The 22395-nt window shown below is 39.2% G+C and overlaps 1 protein-coding gene across 1 annotated transcript; it reads right to left on the bottom strand.

Moving 5' to 3' along the window:
* Positions 1–235: 235 nt before the first annotated feature.
* LOC122745845 (keratin-associated protein 21-1-like) lies at positions 236–4479 on the bottom strand. The gene is made up of 2 exons (XM_043991306.1): positions 4356–4479; positions 236–366 (listed from the first exon to the last, which is right to left on the bottom strand). The coding sequence occupies exons 1-2, from the start codon at positions 4477–4479 to the stop codon at positions 236–238; spliced, it is 255 nt and encodes an 84-aa protein (XP_043847241.1).
* Between the last annotated feature and the right edge of the window lie 17916 nt (positions 4480–22395).

Here is a 22395-nt window from a genome sequence, read left to right as displayed (position 1 = left end):
AAGTGAGATTCTGTATCATCTCCCAGAAGACTGGGTCCTGCTGTTCTCAGTTCCTGCCCCTTCACTGCCATGAAGGGTATGTATGGATTCCCAGACTTTCTTGGGGCAGCTCTCCCATGCCACCCAGACTTAGAGGCTGATGGACTTTGATGTTTTTACAATGGCGTGGGATTATCCAAAGCAATGGATGGGGAACAATGATTTATTTCATGAGAGCCGAGGAGCAAGCCTTTTTTCAGTAGAAGCCACAGGAATAATATCTTCCATAGCAAGATGGGCGGCAGCAGCCATAGCCATAGCCACGATAGCCACAGCCACCATAGCCCAGGCCTCCATAGCCATAGCCACAGCCCCCACAGCCATAGCCTAGGCCATAGAAGCGTCCACATCCACAGCCATACCCAGAGCCATAGCCATAGCCCAGACCTCCATAGTAGCTGCCACAGGAGCACATTGTGTCAGGGTTCAAGGATTTGGGTGGATGTCAGGGATAGGTGTTGTGTGTGAGTATGGATGGCACCATCTGCACAGGGACTTTTATACATGTCCAGCAGGAAGAGGCAGGGCAGGTACATTTGAGAAATCCATAATTTCCATTAATGAACTTGCCCCAAACACATTCTTTTCATTTTTTTATTCCTTGAGAGCATTGTCTTGAGCTCATTAAGGGTGTTTGTGTTTTCTATATTTACTGTGTCTCTGAGATGGTTCTGCCCTGATCTTGTTCATTTAATGCTAAATGATGATAGTGTTGTTAAAGCCTCTACAGTTAATGTGGCTGGTACCCCATCCAACCTTCATGGCAACCATCTCCTGGGTGACATTCTTCTCCTTCCATTATGTTTGCCACTGTGACCCTCAGATTCTTTAGGCAGGTTGTGGAATCACTGCACTTCTCCACCTCTCTCTATTTAAAACTATTATTATTCAATCATTTTTAAGATTTACAAATGTCAGTTTTTCAGGATTTCCCCCCATGTGATTACAATTACCTTTGATGCTTCCTTCTGGACAATTTCTGATCATATCCTCTGAGCATATTTCTCCTGGGAAATGATTTTAATTTTCATAAATATGACTTACTTCCCTCAGTCTCTGTTAAATACAACCTTTCTTTGAAAGACATTCTGTAAAATTTTATGCTATCAATTCATTGTGCAGAGTACTCTTTACAAAATATAGTTTCCCGGATTATGTCTTTTAATTAGGTCTGTGTTTGCTTCTGCTTGTCTGAAGTCATGATTTCTACCCTTGTCTTTTTGCTTGAGTGTTAGCATAATAGATTCTGCTCAGATCCCTCATTTTATCTCATTGTGTGTATGGTTCTGTTTCAAGCTCAATTTCCCTAACAACATTTTGTTGTATTCTGGATTCAAATCCATTCTGGTATGTGTTTCCACTTTATTACTGAGTTTACCATATTCACCTTGAGAGTAACAATTACTGTGTATTTCCGTCCATTGATAATTCTTTTTCTTTTTCTCTTTTTTCCCTCTCCTTCCCCAAAATTCTGTTTGGGTTCTGACCACTTCCTGCCTTGATCTGCTCTTTGTTTTCTTATTTCCCTTCCCCTGTATATCTTTCTAGTATCCTTTTATCCTATTATTTCCATGCTGGGTACGATAGTTTTCTTTACCAAAATGAGTGATATACATACCTCTATAGAAATAAATATATCTCTCTATATACATTCATACATATGTACACAATACATTCATACATGTATACATGTATATTAATGTATTAATGTGTGTATATGGATATATACACATGTATATTCGTCCAACTTTGAACCAATTTTGACGAGAGTGAGATTCAAGTATTGCCCATGCTAATAACCTCATTTCCCCCTTCATATTAAAAACTCTTTCTGGTAGGTATTTTTTAGTTGGAATATTTCCCCATTATTCCTTTCCCTTTTCCCTCTCCCAGTGTATCCCTGTCTTTTACTCTCAATTTTTTTATATCTTCCCAACATAATCAAGTCATAACCATACTCTGTCTATGCCAGCTCCTTCTAAGGGCCCTAATAAGAAGATACAAGTATTATGTTCCCAAATAGGAATGTAATCAGTTTAACCTCATCAAGTTGCTTGAAATTTCTCTTTTCCACTTCTATTTTTATGCTTCTCTTGAGTCAAATCTTATAAATGGCAAAAAATGAAGGAAGGATAATTTTCAAAATGTTCTTAAAACATCAGACCCCTTCATAACTTTTAACCCCACCTATATTTTGGCAAGAATTGAATAGAGGACTGCTGAGTGCTTTTTCATTGAAAAGCAAGTGGATCCACAGAAACAGACCTGTTATTTTGTGAATGGAGAATAAATCTTAGGAATCATATGTAGTAATTTTAATTCATTTTTAACAAAAGAAACAGCAGGATGGCTGAGATTCATTGGTGATGACAATTCTAACTTGTCTTCCACTGCTTGAAATACAAGGTCAATCCATGAACATTTATCAAGTTCTTGCTATATGCATTGTAGAGTACCCGGCTCTGACTTTCTTGCTAAGGGCCCAACTGAGGAACATGATTTTAGGGGCTCAAGGTCTTCAGCCAGTATTTGGATTTGGAAAGCAGATGCTCTGTTACCCAGGGTTTTTGAATTGATCAGATAGTGTTACAGTGTTCTGAAGGATATTCTTTTAAGAATGAGTTCACTTCAAAGAATTTGAAATTGATGGTATGACCGACCATCAATTGAAGAATGGCTTAAGATGTCATGGGATATGATTGTGTTGGAATCCTATGGTGTTGTAAGAAAAGATGAGCATGATGCTTTCAGTAACTCTTTGAAAGATTTCTATTAACTGAAGCAAAATGAAATGAGCAGAACTTTCAGAACATTGTACACAGTAACACCAATATTGCCTGATAATTCACTGTTAATGACAGCTCTTCTCAACAATATAATGATTGGAGACAATTCTTTGGGACCTTTAATGTTGAAAATGCTGTTCAAGAAAATGAACTGATGGAGACAGAATGCTGATCTAAGCACACTATTTAAACTTCATTTTTCTTGGTTTGCATACGTGTGTGTTTTCTTGTAGCATATGAGGAATATGGATATACATATTGCATGATTGCACCTGTATACTCCTTATCAAATGGTTTGTCTTTTCAGGAATGCAGGAGGAGAGTAAAGAGAAAAATTTTGAAATTAAAATGAACAAAAATGTTCAATTGTTTTTACATGTAATTGAAAAAAAAATCTGAAAATTGAGAATGAGTCCATTTCCGTTGTAAATGCGAGGGTCTCAGCTGGAGAGCAGTGTTGTGAACTGGCCCAGGTATGCTTGAGGAGTTGGGCATCACCAACATGACTTGGTTCCATGCCAGCCTTCAAGGTTGGCATATGACTCTCCTGGGTAGTCTTTGTGGTGTGCCACTCAATTGTGCTTTGCTCCAACACTTCAGAGTGGATTTTGAGAAGAAGGTGGTGGAAGACAGCTAGGTAGGTGATGGGCCAATCCCCATTCTGATAGTGATCAGGAGCCCCTTGGATCTGGAAGTGATGACCCATGAGCAGGAGGTGATGCACATCTGAATCTTTGAGAACCTTTGTCCAGGAAAGTCTGTCCACATAATCAGAGAATGGGTGAGAAGGGCCACAGCCTTTTGTAATAAATGCCTTGCTTTCAGGAAAGTGGGGTTTGGAGAGAAGTATTAAAATTTAAGTTCAGCTAAAAGTGAAATCTTAGAAAGATATTTATTTAAGATAGAATTTTTTAAAAAAACCCTGAGATCATGAGAAGTATCATCACTTCATTGCAAAAAGATGAATTGGAGAATAAGTCTTCTGCATTTTCACAGAAGCAAAAGTGCAGATTGCAGGATCTGTTCATGATTTGAGGCTGAAACCCAATCAAAGGAAGTTAAAGGAGGAGACATGAAAACAGTTTTGCTATGCCAGTGAAATAAGTTTATTAGAATATCTTATGAGAAACTTCAACCATGATGTATAGGAATTGATCCCACTTGCTGGAAATGAGGTATTGTTGGGGAAATCTCCATCATGAAAGTGAGATTCTGTATCATCTCCCAGAAGACTGGGCCCTGCTGCTTCTCAGTTCCTGCCACTTCACTGCCATGCAGGGTATGTATGGATTCCCAGACTTTCTTGGGGCAGCTCTCCCATGCCACCGAGACATAGAGGCTGATGGACTTTGATGTTTTTACAGTGGCATGGGATTAGTCCAAAGCAATGGATGGGGAATGATGATTTCATGAGAGCCGAGGAGCAAGCCTTTTTTCAGTAGAAGCCACAGGAATAATATCTTCCATAGCCAGATGGGCGGCAGCAGCCATAGCCATAGCCACGATAGCCACAGCCACCATAGCCCAGGCCTCCATAGCCATAGCCACAGCCCCCACAGCCATAACCTAGGCCATAGAAGCGTCCACATCCACAGCCATACCCAGAGCCATAGCCATAGCTCAGACCTCCATAGTAGCTGCCACAGGAGCACATTGTGTCAGGGTTCAAGGATTTGGGTGGATGTCAGGGGAAGGTTGTGTGTGAGTATGAATGGCACCATCTGCACAGGGACTTTTATACATGTCCAGCAGGAAGAGGCAGGACAGGTACATTTGAGAAATGCACAATTTCCATTAATGAACTTGCCCCAAACACATTCTTTTCATTTTTTTTTTCCTTGGGAACAATTCCTTGAGCTCATTAAGGGTGTTTGTGTTTTCTACATTTGCTGTGTCTCTGAGATGGTTCTGCCCTGATTTCATTTAATGCTATATGATGATAGTGTTGCTAAAGCTACTATAGTTAATATGACTTGTCCCCCATTCAACTTTCATGGCAACCATCTCTTTGGTGACATTCTCCTCCTTCCACTATGCTTGCCTCTCTAGTCTTCAGATTCTTTCGGCAGGTTGTGGAATCCCTGTATCTCTCTCTATTTAAAACTATTATTATTCAGTCATTTTTACATTTTCAAAAAATGTCAATTTTTTCTGTGCTTTTTCATATGTTTACAATGAATTTTGATGTCTTCTTCTGGAAAATTCCTGATTATATCCTCTGAGCATATTTCTGCTGGGAAATTAATTTTCATAAATTTGCCTTAATTCCCTCCATCTTTGTGTAATAAACCCTTTATTTGAAAGCCATTTTATAAATTTTTTTTGTCAGTACTCTTTACACAGTATAGTTTCCTAGGTTATATCTTTTATTTAGGTCTATTTTTTCTTCTGGTTGTCTGAAGTCATGATTTCTGCCCTTGCCTTTTTGCTTGAATGTTAGCATAATAGATTCTGCTCAGATCCCTCATTTTATCTCCTTGTGTGTATGGTTCTGTTTGAAACACCTCTCTCCTAACAACATCTTGTTGTATTCTGGCTTCAAACCCATTCTGCTGTGTGATTGCACTTTATGATTGAGTTTACCATATTCACCTTGAGAGTAACAATTACTGGGTATTTACCTCCATTCATAATTCTTTTTCTTTTTCTCTCTTTTCCTTCTCCTTGCCCTGAATTCTGTTTTGATTCTGACCACTGCCTGTCTTGATTTGCTCTATGTTTTCTTATTTCCCTTCCCCTGTGTCCCATGATAGTATGTTTTTATCCCGTTTTTTCCCTGCTGGGTAAGATGGATTTCTGTACTGAACTGATTGATTGATACACATACCTGTATATAGAAAAATATATATCTCTATATACATTCAAACATGCATATATAAATATATACATATATATGTATGTGTATATTATAATGTATTAACCTGTGTGAATATGGGTATGTATACACATGTATATTCTTCCCATTTTGAACCAATTTTGATGAGAGTGAGATTGAAGCACTGCCCACCCTGATGCCCCCATTTCCCCCTTCATACTAAAAGCTCTTCCTGGTATGCCTCATTCAGTTGGAATATTTCCCCATTCTTTTTCCTTTTCCCTTTCCCACTGCATCCCTGTTTTTAACTCTCCATTTTCTTTAGATCATCCAAACATAATCAAGTCATACCCATGCCCTCTGTCTAAGTTGATTCCTTCTATGTGCCCTAATAAGTATAAGAATTTACAAGTGTCAGGTTCCTATATAGGGATGTAAGCAGTTTAACTTTGTTGAATCGCTTGTCATTTCTCTTTCCTGTTTATCTTTTTATGCTTCTTTTGAGTCAAATCTAGTAAATGGTAAAAAATTAAGAAAAAATAATTTACCAAACATTCTTAAAGCCTTAGACCCCTTCATGTCTTTTGACCCCACCTATGTTTTGGCAAGAATTGAATAGAGGCCTGCTGAGTGCTTTTTTTATTGAAAAGCGAGTGGATCCACATGCTTCATTTAAGGAACTGATGTTTCTTCACATGAAGCACAGGAGGGAGTGTGAGAATCAGAGCTCTGCCCTGAGGAGAAAGCATGTGACTTGGCATCCTGAAGTTACACCTATAGAACTGCCTATAGTCATGTCAATCAAAGCTACCAGCCAATTAGTTTGGAGCTATGTATGTGGATGGTCCTGGTTCCTGTTTCACAGGGAGCTTCTGGGAGAAGCTGCTGAGGATCTCTCTCTTTTTGTCTGGAACTGGCTTGGTGGTGGCAGAAGGAGAACAGCGGCGGGGGGGCCCTCTTAGTCATTCAAACACTGGCTTAGTGGTGAGAGATTTCACGTAGGTTGCTAGGAAAGTGTAACGATTGGAATGATGCCACCTGCTGGAGACTTACTGTAGAAGAGTTCCGCCCATTAAACGAAGGTCTTTGAGGGCAAGACCAGGAGTCTTTTCTTTGGCGTCAGGAAGTGACGCAGACTAGTGGGAGGAGGAAGGAAGAGACCGGCGCTCGCGCTTGCACTCTTTCCTGAGGACTCTGGTAGAGAAGGGAGCTAAAAATGTGCTCTCCCTTTAATAGATAGGAATCTAGGCCTTTCTCTCTCTCTTTATCAAATTCTTATTCTCCTTAATAAATGCTTAAAAGTCTAACTCTTGCTAAAGCTTATAATTTATTGGTGACCACTCATTAGATATTTTAGACAGACTAGCTAGAATTTTAACCCTTAACAAAAGGAAATTGCTTTCTTTCTCTCTGGCTATACCAAATTAGATCTCAGCTAGGATTTCCATGCTATAAGGAATCTGTTCTCAATCTCTCTCTCTTTACTAACTTATAAGATGTATTTTAATAAATCTTTAAAAGCCTAAGCTCTTGCTGAATTTATCATTGATTTTAGCCAGCTTCCCCCCAAGTCTGGAAGGAGGGTAGATCAGAACCCACAATTTAGATTTTAAACAATATACACAGAAACAGTGGTTATTTTGTGAATAGAGAATAAATCTTAGGAGTTATATGTAGTTATTGAAATTCATTTGTCAACAAAAAAAAAAGAAGGAAGGATAAGATTCATTGGTGATTACAATTATAAATTTTCTTCCACTGCTTGAAATACAAGGTCAATCCATGAACATTTATCAAGTGTCTACTATATGCATTGTAGGGTTATAGTCCTTGGCTTTCTTGCTAAGGGCCCAGCTGAGGAACAAGATTTTAGGGGCTCAAGGTCTTAAGGCAGTATTTGGTCTTAAAAGTAGATGCTCTGTTACCCAGGGTGTTTGACTTGATCAGATAGTGTCATAGAGTTCTGAAGGATATTCTTTTAAGAATGAGTTTACTTTAGGGGCAGTTAGGTGGCGCAGTGGATAGAGCACCGGCCCTGAATTCAGGAGTACCTGAGTTCAAATCTGGCCTCAGACACTTAACACTTACTAGCTGTGTGACCCTGGGCAAGTCGCTTAACCCCGATTGCCTCACTAAAAAAAAAAAAATGAGTTTACTTCAAAGAATTGGAAATTGATGGAATGACCATCAATTGAATAATGTTTTAAGATATCATGGTTTATGACTGTGTTGGAATCCTATGGTGCTGTAAGAAAAGATGAGCATAATGCTTTCAGAAACTCTTGGAAATATTTCAATGAACTGATGCAAAATGAAATGGGCAGGGGGGCAGCTAGGTGGCACAGTTAAAAAGGCACCAGCCCTGCATTCAGGAGGACCTGAGTTCAAATCCAGACTCAGACACTTGACACTTACAAGCTGTGACCCTGGTCAAGTCACTTAACCCTCATTGTCCCACCCAAAAAATGAAATGGGCAGAACTTTCAGAACATTGTCCACAGTAACAGCAATATTGCATAATGATTCACTGTGAATGACTTAGCTCTTCTCCACAATACAATGACTGGAGACAATTCTGAAAGGATCTATAATGTTGAAAATGCTACTCAAGAGAATGAACTGATGGCAACAGAATGCTGATCTAAGCTCACTTTTTAAATGTCATTTATTGGGGCAGCTAGGTGGCCCAGTGGATAAAGCACCAGTCCTGGATTCAGGAGGACCTGAGTTCAAATCTGGCCTCAGACACTTGACACTTACTAACTGTATGACCCTGGGCAAGTCACTTAACCCTCATTGCCCCTTGCAAAAAAATGTCATTTTTCTTGTTTTGCACATGAGTCTGTGTTTTCTTGCAACATATGAGGAATATGGACATACATATTGCATGATTGCACTTGTATAATCCTTATCAAATTGTTTGTCTTTTCAGGAAGGCAGGAGGAGAGCAAAGAGAAAACTATGAAGTGAAAATGAAAAAAAAGTTGGAATTTATTTTTACATGTAATTGAAAAAGAACCTGAAAATTGAAAAATGAAAAAGAATGAGTCTTCCCCTGTAAATGGGAGTGTCTCAGCTGGAGAGCAATATTGTGAACTGGCCCAGGTATGCTGGAAGAGATGAGCACCACCAATATGACCTGGTTCCATGCCAACCTTCAAGGTTGGCATATGACTCTCCTGGGTAGTCTTTGTGGTGTGCCACTCAATTGTGCTTTGCTCCAACACTTCAGAGTGGATTTTGAGAAGGTGGTAGAAGACAGCTAAGTAGGTGATGGGCCAATCCCCATTCTGATAGTCATCAGGAGCCCCTTGGATCTGGAAGTGATGACCCATGAGCAGGAGGTGATGAATATTTGAATCTTTGAGAGCCTTTGGCCATAAAAATCTGTCTACATATTCAGAGAATGGGGGAGATGGGCCACAGCCTATTGTAATAAATGCCTTGCTTTCAGGAAAGTGGGGTTTGGAGAGAAGTATTAAAATTTAAGTTCAGCTAAAAGTGAAATCTTAGAAAGACATTTAAGATGTGCATTTTTTAAAAAAAACCTGAGATCATGGGAAGTATCATCACTTCATCACGAAAAGATGAATTGGAGATTGAATCTTCTGCACTGACACAGAAGCAAAAGTGCAGACTGAAGGATCTGTTCATGACTTGAAACTGAAACCCAAGCAAAGGGACTTAAAGGAGGAGACATGAAAACAGTTTTGCTATGCCAGTGAAATAAGTTTATTAGAATATCTTATGAGATACTTCAACCACGATGTATAGGAATTGATTCCACTTGTTGGAAATGAGGTATTGTTGGGGAAATCTCCATTATGAAAGTGAGATTCTGTATCATCTCCCAGAAGACTGGGTCCTGCTGCTTCTCACTTCCTGCCCCTTCACTGCCATGAAGGGTATGTATGGATTCCCAGACCTTCTTGGGGCAGCTCTCCCATGCCACCCAGACATAGAGGCTGATGGACTTTGATGTTTTTACAGTGGCATGGGATTATCCAAAGCAATGGATGGGGAACAATGATTTATTTCATGAGATCCGAGGAGCAAGCCTTTTTTTCAGTAGAAGCCACAGGAATAATATCTTCCATAGCAAGATGGGCGGCAGCAGCCATAGCCATAGCCACGATAGCCACAGCCACCATAGCCCAGGCCTCCATAGCCATAGCCACAGCCCCCACAGCCATAGCCTAGGCCATAGAAGCGTCCACATCCACAGCCATACCCAGAGCCATAGCCATAGCCCAGACCTCCATAGTAGCTGCCACAGGAGCACATTGTGTCAGGGTTCAAGGATTTGGGTGGATGTCAGGGATAGGTGTTGTGCGTGAGTATGGATGGCACCATCTGCACAGGGACTTTTATACATGTCCAGCAGGAGGCAGGGCAGATACATTTGAGAAATGCATTATTTCCATTAATGAACTTGCCCCAAACACATTCTTTTCATTTTTTGTTCCTTGAGAACAACTCCTTGAGCTCATTAAGGGTGTTTATGTTTTCTGCATTTACTGTGTCTCTGAGATGGTTCTGCCCTGATCTTGTTCATTTAATGCTAAATGATGATAGTGTTGTTAAAGCCTCTATAGTTAATGTGGCTGGTGCCCATCCAACCTTCATGGCAATCATCTCCTGGGTGACATTCTTCTCCTTCCATTATATTTGCCACTGTGACCCTCAGATTCTTTAGGCAGGTTGTGGAATCACTGCACTTCTCCACCTCTCTCTATTTAAAACTATTATTATTCAATCATTTTTAAGATTTACAAATGTCAGTTTTTCAGAATTTCCCCCCCATGTGATTACAATTACCTTTGATGCTTCCTTCTGGACAATTTCTGATCATATCCTCTGAGCATATTTCTCCTGGGAAATGACTTTAATTTTCATAAATATGACTTACTTCCCTCAGTCTCTGTTAAATACAACCTTTCTTTGAAAGACATTCTGTAAAATTTTATGCTATCAATTCATTGTGCAGAGTACTCTTTACAAAATATAGTTTCCTGGATTATGCCTTTTAATTAGGTCTATGTTTGCTTCTGCTTGTCTGAAGTCATGATTTCTACCCTTGTCTTTTTGCTTGAGTGTTAGCATAATAGATTCTGCTCAGATCCCTCATTTTATCTCATTGTGTGTATGGTTCTATTTCAAGCTCATTTTTCCTAACATCTTGTTGTATTCTGGATTCAAATCCATTCTGCTATGTGTTTCCACTTTATGATTGAGTTCATCGTATTCATCTTGAGAGTAACAATTACTCCTGGAGTCAGGAGTCTTTTTTCCCTCTCCTTCCCCAAAATTCTATTTGGGTTCTGACCACTTCCTGCCTTGATCTGCTCTTTGTTTTCTTATTTCCCTTCCCCTGTATATCTTTCTAGTATCCTTTTATCCTCTTATTTCCATGCTGGGTAAGATAGTTTTCTGTACTGAACTGAGTGATTCACACACCTGTATATACATATATGCATATATATGTATACATTTGTATATATACATATATGTATATTAATGTATTAATGTGTCTATTTGTGTATATATAGACAGGCATATTTTTCTCACTTTGAACCAGTTGTGATGAGAGTGAGATTCAAGTATTGCCCACCCTGATAACCCCATTTCCCCCTTCATAGTAAAAACTCTTCCTGGTTGGTCTCTTTTAGTTGGAAAAATTTCCCCATTCTTCCTTTCCCGTTTCCCTCTCCCAGTGCATCCCTGTTTTTTACTCTCCATTTTTTTACATCTTCCCAACATAATCAAGTCATACCAATGCCAACTCCTTCTAAGGGCCCTAATATGAAGATACAAGTATTATGTTCCTAAATAGGAATGTAAGTGGTTTAATCGTATTGAGTTGCTTGTGATTTCTCTTTTCCATTTCTATTTTTATGCTTCTCTTGAATCAAATCTTGTAAATGGCAAAAAATGAAGTTAAAATAATTTAAAAAATCTTCTTACAGCATCAGACCCCTTCATCACTTTTGTCCCCACTTATATTTTGGCAAAAATTGAATAGAGGACTGCTGAGTGCTTTTTCATTGAAAAGGGAGTGGATCTACAGAAACAGACCTGTTATTTTGTGAATGGAAAATAAATCTTAGGAGTCATATGTAGTAATTGAAATTCATTTTTTTAACAAAAGAAAGAGCAGGATTGATAAGATTCCTTGGTGATGACAATTCTAACTTTTCTTCCACTGCTTGAAATACAAGGTCAATCCATGAACATTTATCAAGTTCCTGCTATATGCATTGTAGGGTACCAGGCTCTGGCTTTCTTGCTAAGGGCCCAACTGAGGAACAAGATTTTAGGGGCTGAAGGTCTTAAGCCAGTATTTGGGTCTGAAAAGCAGATGCTCTGTTACTCAGGGTGTTTAATTTGATCAGATAGTGTCAGAGTGTTCTGAAGGATATTCTTTTAAGAATGAGTTCTCTTCAAAGAATTAGAAGTTGATGGGATGCCCATCATTTGAAAAATGACTTAAGATGTCATGGTTTATGACTGTGTTGGAATGCTATGGTGCTGTAGGAAAAGATGAGCATGATGCTTTCAGAAACTCTTGGAAAGATTCCAGTGAACTGATGCAAAATGAAATGAGCAGAATTTTCAGAACATTGTACACAGTAATAGCAATATTGCATAATGGTTCACTGTGAATGACTTAGCTCCTCTCAACAATACAGTGATTGGAGGCAGTTCTTTGGGACCTATAATGTTGAAAATGCTACTCAAGAGAATGAACTGATAGTGACAGAATGCTGATCTAAGTGTATTTTTAAACTTATTTTTTTTGTTTTGCACACATGTATGTGTTTTCTTGCAACATACGAGGAACATGGACATACATATTCCATGATTGCACCTGTATAACCCATATCAAATTGTTTGTCTTCTCTGGAAGGCTGGAGGAGAGGAAAGAGAAAAGTTTGAAGTCAAAATGAACAAAAAAGTTAAAATTGTTTTTACATGTGGGAGGACCAGGATGCCACCCCCTGCTGACAAAGACATTCTGAGAACCAAGGCACCGCCCTCTCATGAGAAGCATGTGACTAGCATCCTGGAAGTTGCCTGGCATCCAGAAGTTGCCTCTATTCTTAGAACCGCCTGTAAGTCATGTTAATCAATGCTACCGGGGCAGCTAGATGGCGCAGTGGATAGAGCACTGGCCCTGGATTCAGGAGTACCTGAGTTCAAATCCAGCCTTGGACACTTAACACTTACTAGCTGTGTGACCCTGGGCAAGTCACTTAACCCCAATTGCCTCACTAAAAAAAAAACAAAAACAAACAAACAAAAAAACAATGCTGCCAGCCAGTTAGCTTGGAAATGTGTGTGGGGCCCGCCTTCTTCTGGTCATACAGGAAGCTTCCACTCAAATGAACAGAGAAACTGTCTCTTTGGTGTTTGAAGTAGGATCGTGGTGGAGGACTTGAGGAAGAACCAGACCAGGCTGGAACTCTAGGATAGACATGCCTTTTCTTAACTTTCTGAACTCCATGTGTTCTCATTTTACTAATACCTAGTATGCTTTAATAAATGTTTAATGCCCAAAGACTGGTGCTAAAGCTTCTATTTTAAGGTGACCACACATTTAGATTTTAAACATCACATATATAATTGAAAAAAATCTGAAAATTTAGAAATGAAAAAGAATGAGTACACTTCTCCTGTAAGTGGGAGGGTCTCAGATGGAGGGCAATGTTGTGAACTGGCCCTGGTATGCTGGAGGAGATGGGCACCACCAACATGACCTGGTTCCATGATAGCCTGCAATTTTTGCATATGACTCTACTTTGTAGTTGTGCCACTCAGTTGTGCTTTGCTCCAACACTTCAGAGTGGATTTTGAGAAGGTGGTAGAAGCGAGCTAGACAAGTGATGCACCAGTCCACATTCTGATAGTCATCAGGAGCCCCTTGGATCTGGAAGTGATGACCCATGAGCAAGATGTAATGAACATCTGAATCTTTGAGAACCTTTGGCCATAAAAATATGTCCACATATTCACAGAATGGGTGAGAAGGGCCACAGCCTATTGTAATAAATGCCTTGCTTTCAGGAAGGTGGGGTTTGGAGAGAAGTATTAAAATTTAAGTACAGCTGAAGTGAAATCTTAGAAAGACACTTAAGATGGACATTTCTTTTAAAAAACCCTGAAATCATGGGAAGTATCATCATTTCATCACAAAAAGATGAATTGGAGATTGTCTTCTATAGTCACACAGAAGTAAAAGTGCAGACTGAAGGATCTGTTCATGAATTGAGACTGAAACCCAAGCAAAGGGACTTAAAGGAGGAGACATGAAAACAGTTTTGCTATGCCAATGAATAAGTTTATTAGAGTATCTTATGAGACACTTCAACCATGATGTATAGGAATTGAACCCACTTGCTGGAAATGAGGTATTGTTGGGGAAATCTCTATCATGAAAGTGAGATTCTGTATCATCTCCCAGAAGGCTGGGTCCTGCTACTTCTCAGTTCTTGCCACTTCACTGCCATGCAGGGTATGTATGGATTCCCAGACCTTCTTGGGGCAGCTCTCCCATGCCACCCAGACATAGAGGCTGATGGACTTTGATGTTTTTACAGTGGCATGGGATTAGTCCAAAGCAATGGATAGGGAATGATGATTTCGTGAGAGCTGAGGAGAAAGCCTTTTTTCAGTAGAAGCCACAGGAATAATATCTTCCATAGCAAGATGGGCGGCAGCAGCCATAGCCATAGCCACGATAGCCACAGCCACCATAGCCCAGGCCTCCATAGCCATAGCCACAGCCCCCACAGCCATAGCCTAGGCCATAGAAGCGTCCACATCCACAGCCATACCCAGAGCCATAGCCATAGCCCAGACCTCCATAGTAGCTGCCACAGGAGCACATTGTGTCAGGGTTCACTGATTTGGGTGGATGTCAGGGATAGGTGTTGTGTGTGAGTATGGATGGCACCATCTGCACAGGGACTTTTATACATGTCTAGCGGGAAGAGGCAGGACAGATACATTTGAGAAATGCATAATTTCCATTAATGAACTTGCCCCAAACACATTCTTTTCATTTTTTTTGTTCCTTGAGAACAATTCCTTGAGCTCATTAAGGGTGTTTGTGTTTTCTATATTTACTGTGTCTCTGAGATGGTTCTGCCCTGATCTTGTTCATTTAATGCTAAATGATTATAGTGTTGTTAAAGCTTCTATAATTGATATGACTGGTGTCCATGCAACCTTCATGGCAATTGTCTCCTGAGGGACATTCTCCTTGTTCCACTATCCTTGCCACTCTGGCTTTCAGATTCTTTAGGCAGGGTGTGGAATCCCTGCACCTCCCTCTATTTAAAACTATTATTATTAACTCATTTTTACATTTTTAAAAAAGTCAGTTTCTTTGTGTTTTTTCCCCCAATATGATTATAGTTCACTTTGATATCTGCTTCTGGAAATTTCCGGTTCATATGCTCTGACCATATATCAACTGGGAACTGTCTCTAATTTTCACACATTTGACTTAGTTCCCTCATTCTTTGTGAAATAAAACCTTTATTTAAAAGACTATCTGTAAATTTTTTTTGCTATCAATTCATTGGCCAGAGCACTCTTTACAAAATATAGTTTCCCATGTTATGTCTTTTAATTAGGTCTATTTTTGCTTCTGGTTGTCTGAAGCCATGATTTCTACCTTTGCCTTTTTGTTTGAGTGTTAGCATAATAGATTCTACTGAAGTCCCTCATTTTTTCTTATTGTGTATATCTTTTGGTTTTCAACATATCTGCCCTGAAAAGATAATGTTGTGTCCCATTTTCTAATCCATTCTGCTATGTGTTTCTACTTTATGATTGAGTTGACCATATTCACCTTTAGAGTACCAGCTACTGTGTATTTCCCTCCATTCTCAATTGTCTTTTTCTTTTTCTCTTTCTTCCCTCTCCTTCTACAAAATTCTGTTTTGATTCTGACCAGAGCACCCTGATCTGCTCTTTGTCTTCTTATTTCCCTTCCCCTGCATCCCTTTCTCTTATCGTTTTATGCTCTTCTTACCCTGTTGGGTAACAAAGTGAGTGATACACTTGTGTGTAAATACAAAAACATACGTCTATATACATGTGTACATACATTCCTACATATACATCTGTGTATATTTATGTATTAACATGTGGGAATATGGGAATATGTATGTGTGTGTATGTATGTGTATATATATATATATGTGTGTGTGTGTATTGCTCTCACTTTGAACCACTTTTGATGAGAGTGAGATTGAAGAATTGCCCACCTTGATATCCCCATTTCCTCCTTCATAGTAAAAGCTCTTCCTGCTAGGCTTCTTTTAGTTGGAAATATGTCCACATTCTTCCTTTCCATTTTCTCTTTCCCACTGCATCCCTGTTTTTTTCCCTACATTTTTGTTAGATCATTCAAACATAATCAAGTCATACCCATGCCCTCTGTCTCCATAGACTCCTTCTAAGTGACTTAATAAGTATAAGAAGTTACATGTATCATGTTCCCAAATAGTAATGTTTAATCTTATTGATTTGCTTGTGATTTCTCTTTCCCATTTCTCTTTTTATGTTTCTTTTGAGTCAGATCTTTTAAGTGGAAAAAAAATGATGAAAAAATAATTTTCAAAACGAAAAGCATCATGACTTTTGACATGTAAGGAATTAATCATGATTTGGGATTTCTATGATTCCATCTTTGGCTAAAATTAGAAACCCCAGCATGTGTCCATGCGAGCTGACCTCACAGCGGACACCCACATGCCTACATGGGCTCCACCATGATGAGAAGCCTGGTGAGGGCAAGTCAGGTGGTTTTTGGCATCTGTAAGCTAGTCGGCTTGCATTTGTAGAGCCGCCTGTTAGTTCTGTCAATCAGGGCTGCCAGCTAATTAGCTTGTGGCTGTGTGTGTGGACAGCCCTGTTTCCTGTGGGAGAGGGGGCTTCTGGGAGAGAGAAGGGAGGAGAGCTCACTTTGGTATGCGAGAGAGAGGGAGAGGGACACTGTGCAGCTGGTTCTCTTTGGAATTGCTGACTCCGGGTGGTGGTGTGTTTGCAGGTCATATTTTTTTCCTTACCCTATTCCCTTTTTCATTGTCCCTAGCTTTATTAACCTCACTTGTGCTTTTAATTTGTTCCCATTAATAACCCTGTTTTGTTTATTGAAAAGAGGCTCTTAATCTCCTTTCTTACCCCAATATTATGGTGAGCTGCTCAATTAAGTCTTCCCCTGCTAAATTTGGCCCTTAAGGACCCCACCTATATTTTGACAAGAATTGAATAGAGGACTACTGACTGCTTTTTCATTGAAAAGCAAGTGGATCCACAGAAACAGAACTGTTACTTTGTGAATGGAGAATAAATCTTAGGAGTGATATGTAGTAAATGAAATTAATTTTTTAATTTTTTAACAAAAGAAACAGTCGGAGGGATAAGATTTACTGGTAATGACAATTCCTAATTTTCTTCCACTGCTTGAAATACAAGGTCAATCAATGAACATTTATCAAGTGCCTACTATTAGCATTGTAGGGTACCAAGCTGTGGCTTTCTTGCTAAGGGCCCATCTGAGGGACATGATTTTAGGGGCTAAAGGTCCTAAGCCAGGCTTTGGAGCAGAATATCAGATGCTCCCTCAGCCTGGATGTTTGACTTGATCAGATGGTGCTATAGTGGTCTGAAGGACATTCTTTTAAGAATGAGTTCACTTCAAAGGATTGGAAATTGTTGGGATGACTACGAACTGAAGAATGGCTTAAGATGTCATGGTATATGATTGTATTGGAATTCTATGGTTTTGTAAGAAAAGATGAAAATGATGCTTTCAGAAACACCTGGAAAGACTTGGATGAATTGATGCAAAATGAAATGAGCAGAACTTTCAAAACATTGTACACAGTAACAGGAGTATTGCATGATAATTCACTGTGAATGACTTAGCTCTTCTCAGCAATACAATGATTGTAGACAATTCTGAAGGACCTTTAATGTTGAAAATGCTACTCAAGAGAACAAACTGATGGAGACAGAATACTGATCAAAGCACACTTTTAAACTTTATTTTTCTTCTTTTGCCTGTGTGTATGAAGATACATATTACATGATTGTACCTGTATAACCCTTATAACCCTTATCAGACAGGCAGGGGTAAGAAAAGGGAAAATTTGGAAGTCAAAATGAACAAAAATGTTAAAATTGTTTTTGCATGTAATTGGAAAAAATAAAATATCTGAAAATTAAGAAATGAAAAAGATTGAGTCCACTTTCCCTGCAGGTGGGATGCTCTCAGCTGGAGGGCCATGTTATGAACTGGGCAAGTTATAATGGAAGCTATTGGCACCACCAACGTGACATGGTTCCCTCACAACCTTGAAGCTTGGCACATGACTCTCCTGTGTAATCTTTGTGGTGTGCCACTCATTTGTGCTTTGTTCCAAAATTTCAAAGTGGCTTTTGAGAAGAAGGTGGTGGAAAACAGCTAGACAAGTGATGGGCCAATCCCCATTCTGATAGTGATCAGGAGCCCCTTGGATCTGGAAGTGATGACCCATGAGCAGTAAGTGATGAAAATTTGAATCTTTGAGAACCTTTGACCATAAAAATCTGTCCACATATTCACAGAATGGGGAAGAAGGGCCACAGCCTATTGGAATAAATACCTTGATTTCAGGAAAGTGGGGCTTAGACATAAGTATTAAAATTTAAGTATTGCTGATGTGAATTCTTAGAAAGAAATTTAATATGGAAATATATTTTAAAACTGAAATTATGAGAAGTATCAATTCATTGCCAAAAGATGAATTAGAGAATGTCTTCTGCAGTGACACAGAGGCAAAAGTCAAGATTGAAGGATCTGTTCATGACTTGAGGCTGAAAGCCAAGTAAAGGGACTTAAAGGAGGAGACATGAAAACAGTTTTGCTATGCCAGTGAAATAAGTTTATTAGAATATCTTATGAGACACTTCAGCCATGATGTATAGGAATTGAGCCCTCTTGCTGGAAATGAGGTATTGTTGGGAAAATCTCCATCATGAAAGTGAGATTCTGCCCCTTCACTGCCATGCAGGGTATGTATGGACCTTCTTGAGGCAGCTCTCCCATGCCACCCAGACATAGAGGCTGATGGACTTTGATGTTTTTACAATGGCATGGGATTAGTCCAAAGCAATGGATGGGGAATGATGATTTCATGAGAGCCCAGGAGCAAGCCTTTTTTCAATAGAAGCCACAGGAATAATATCTTCCATAGCAAGATGGGCGGCAGCAGCCATAGCCATAGCCACGATAGCCACAGCCACCATAGCCCAGGCCTCCATATCCATAGCCACAGCCCTCACAGCCATAGCCTAGGCCATAGAAGCGTCCACATCCACAGCCATACCCAGAGCCATAGCCATAGCCCAGACCTCCATAGTAGCTGCCACAGGAGCACATTGTGTCAGGGTTCAAGGATTTGGGTGGATGTCAAGGGTAGGTTGTGTGTGAGTATGGATGGCACCATCTGCACAGGGACTTTTATACATGTCCAGCAGGAAGAGGCAGGGCAGATACATTTGAGAAATGCATAATTTCCTTTAATGAATTTGCCCCAAACACATTCTTTTCATTTTTTTGTTCCTTGAGAACAATTCCTTGAGCTCATTAAGGGTGTTTGTGTTTTTTACACTTACTGTGTCTCTGAGATGGTTCTGCCATGATCTTGTTCATTTAATGCTAAATGATGTGTGAGATTTAAAATTGGATATATGAGCATTAAGCTCCCCCTTTTAACTTTTCCCTTATATATCTCCCAGACCACTAAGAAAAAGAAGCCTCTGAGCTTTAATCAGTGAGGGATTAGTTTTTATTGCTTGGGAATTAATTAGACAACAAAAGGTGATACCAATTAGGGAAATAGGAAAGTAGAAATACAAATGAATAATCTTAGGTCTAAGCTTAGTCTATATTCCTTTATAAAACTCACCGAATCCCAAACTGCCTGCCAGGCCATGAACCAGAGCCAAACACCAAACATGTGCGCTGCCACGGCTAAGTTGAAAAGCCAGAGAGAGCGAGAACTTCCATTCTTCCCTCAGTTTTAAGTTGGCGTGATGGAAGTTTGTCGCGGACTCCTCCCCAAAAAGGGAGGTCCTTCAAAAGCTGCTTCAGTAGCATGTGCTCAGCTCTCAAATGATTCAGCTAAAACTTCCATTTTTTACCACATTCCCCCCTTTGTTTCATTTGAAAAACGAATGAGTTTTCTCAATGAAACAGCCAAAAATGATATCCTATGCTAACTAATAATATGTTAATATCAATATAGAAAAAGGGAGAGAGAAATGTTTTGTCCAGAGGGGCAGTCCCTGACGAATGTGATGCTTTGACATTGGTCTTGCAGAGGGAGGGCCTCTGCAGAGAGGATGTGTTACAGATGGTATATAATAACAGAAGGAAATAAAAAAAAACTAACAAAACAAAACTGTTCATATAAAGTCTCTGAGTTCTCTTGTCTTCTTGAAGTGGTAAGATGTCATCAGCAGGAAGCTGGATTCTGGTCTGGAAAACTGGGCTCTGGACTCTAGTCTCTGATCTGGAAAACTGGATTCTGGACTCTGGTCTGGAAAGCTAGATTCTCTTCTTTAACTGTTTGAATTGCTGGATTTTTACTAAACCTTAGCATAGCATTGTCAATGACCAAACTAATAAATTCCATTACATTCCCTCCTTTATATAATAGAGGGTTGAGATAGTTATGCAATCTATAACACTTCTTAACACCATATGTCTGGATCAAATTTAGTATGTGTTCATGACACCTGAAAAATGTTATGGAAAGATTATCATACCATATCTCATGGTTTCGAGACAGCCAGTGATTGTGCTATGTCACAGGTGATTAGACTGAGTGAGACAAAAAGAAAACAAGTTCAGTTAAATTAGGTTATATTAAGAGGGGGAGAGAATGAAACTGGACTGTGTCTAGCAATTGTGCTCTACATAGTCGCCATAATAAGCAAACCATGGACTTACGTATACCTGTCTCTCCTTTTGTTGCACATATATTCTCTCCAGGGCCTGCATTTAGTTTCTGAAATGATAAGTTTCCCTACTTTCTAAATCTCATATTAATTTCACCAAAGACAGTATGATGGTAAAAATGCGTGCTATGCTGCATAACTGAAGATATACTAGTGATATATACAATAATTCCAAACCATACCCAGAGTATGGATAGTAAAGTTTCCATAAGACAAGTAACATCAGCCCAAGTGGGTTGATATGTATTAAATATAGTCCTTAACTGTGAAGTTACAGTGTTTGGATTTTTTCAAAACTAGGGATGTTTCCCTAGTGTCGTTTTGGACTGGTGTTTCTCTTTAAAGCAAGGCTTTTAGAGGCTTAAAGGCTTTAAGGGAGATTAGGCAAATGAGGGAAAGTCAGTGAGGGGGGTAATTTGGTAAGTCCACCAAATTAGCTGGCTTGTGGCCAAACTAGGGAGGGTGGGAGGGTCCTTAAAATCCCTTTGTGGTCGCCAAAACTGTGAGATTTAAAATTGGATATACGAGCATTAAACTCCCCCTTTTAACTTTTCCCTTATATATCTCCCAGACCACTAAGAAAAAGAAGCCTCTGAGCTTTAATCAGTGAGGGATTAGTTTTTATTGCTTGGGAATTAATTAGACAACAAAAGGTGATACCAGTTAGGGAAATAGGAAAGTATAAATACAAATGAATAATCTTAGATCCAAGCTTAGTCTATATTCCTTTATAAAACTCACTGAATCCCAAACTGCCTGCCAGGCCAAGAACCAGAGCTGAACACCAAATGCGTGCGCCGCCACAGCTAAGCTGAAAAGCCAGAGAGAGTGAGAACTTCCATTCCTCCCTCAGTTTTAAGCTGGCATGCCAGAAGTTTGTTGCGGACTCCTCCCCAAAAAGGGAGGTCCTTCAAAAGCTGCTTCAGTAGCATGCACTCAACTCTCAAATGATTCAGCTAAAACTTCCATTTTTTACCACAGATGATAGTGTTGCTAAAGCCTCTATGGTTAATATGGCTGGTGCACCATCCAACCTTCATGACAATCATCTCTTGGGTGACATTCTTCTCCTTCCATTTTGCTTACCACTCTGGCCTTAAGATTCTTTAGGGAGGTTGTTGAATTACTTTACTTCCCCACCTCTCTCTATTTAAAACAATTATTATTCAATCATTTTTAAGATTAAAAAATGTCAGCTTTCATTATTTTTCTCATATAATTACAATTAATTTTAATGCCTCCTTCTTAAAAATTCCTGTTCATATCCTCTGACAATATATAAACTGGAAAATGGCTCTAATTTTCATAAATTACACTTATTTGTCCCCTACTTGTGAAATAAAATTTTTTGCTATCACTTCATTGGACAGAGTTCTCTTTATGAAATATAGATTCCCAGGTTATGTTTTTTAATTAAGTCTATTTTTGTTTCTGGTTGTCTGAAGTCATGTTTTCTTCCCTTGCATTTTGCTTTCAGTGTTAGTATAATAGATTCTGTTCAAATCTCTGATTTTATGTCATTGTGTGTATCATTCTGTTTCAAGCACATCTCTCCTAAAAACATATTGTTATATTCTGGTTTCTAATCAGTTCGGCTATGTGGTTCCACTTTATGATTGAATTTACCATATTCACCCTGAGAGTAACAATTACTATGTATTTCCCTCCCTTCTTAATTCTCTTTTTCTCTTTTTTTCCCACTCTCCTTCCCCCAAATTCTGTTTTGATTCTGACCAC

Source organism: Dromiciops gliroides, chromosome 3, assembly GCF_019393635.1.
Source record: "Dromiciops gliroides isolate mDroGli1 chromosome 3, mDroGli1.pri, whole genome shotgun sequence".
In the NCBI taxonomy this organism is placed as follows: domain Eukaryota; kingdom Metazoa; phylum Chordata; class Mammalia; order Microbiotheria; family Microbiotheriidae; genus Dromiciops; species Dromiciops gliroides.
The sequence above is the reverse complement of the archived record's forward strand: the minus strand, read 5'-3'. Positions and strand labels throughout refer to the sequence as shown.

Bases quoted from the DNA above. Each gene is read 5' to 3' on its own strand.
- LOC122745845 (XM_043991306.1), bottom strand. From the start codon at position 4,479: ATGTGCTCCTGTGGCAGCTACTATGGAGGTCTGAGCTATGGCTATGGC. The intron at 367-4,355 runs GCCTGGGCTATG...TCTATGGCCTAG, and splicing joins CTGTGGCTATGGCTATGGAG to GCTATGGCTGTGGGGGCTGT.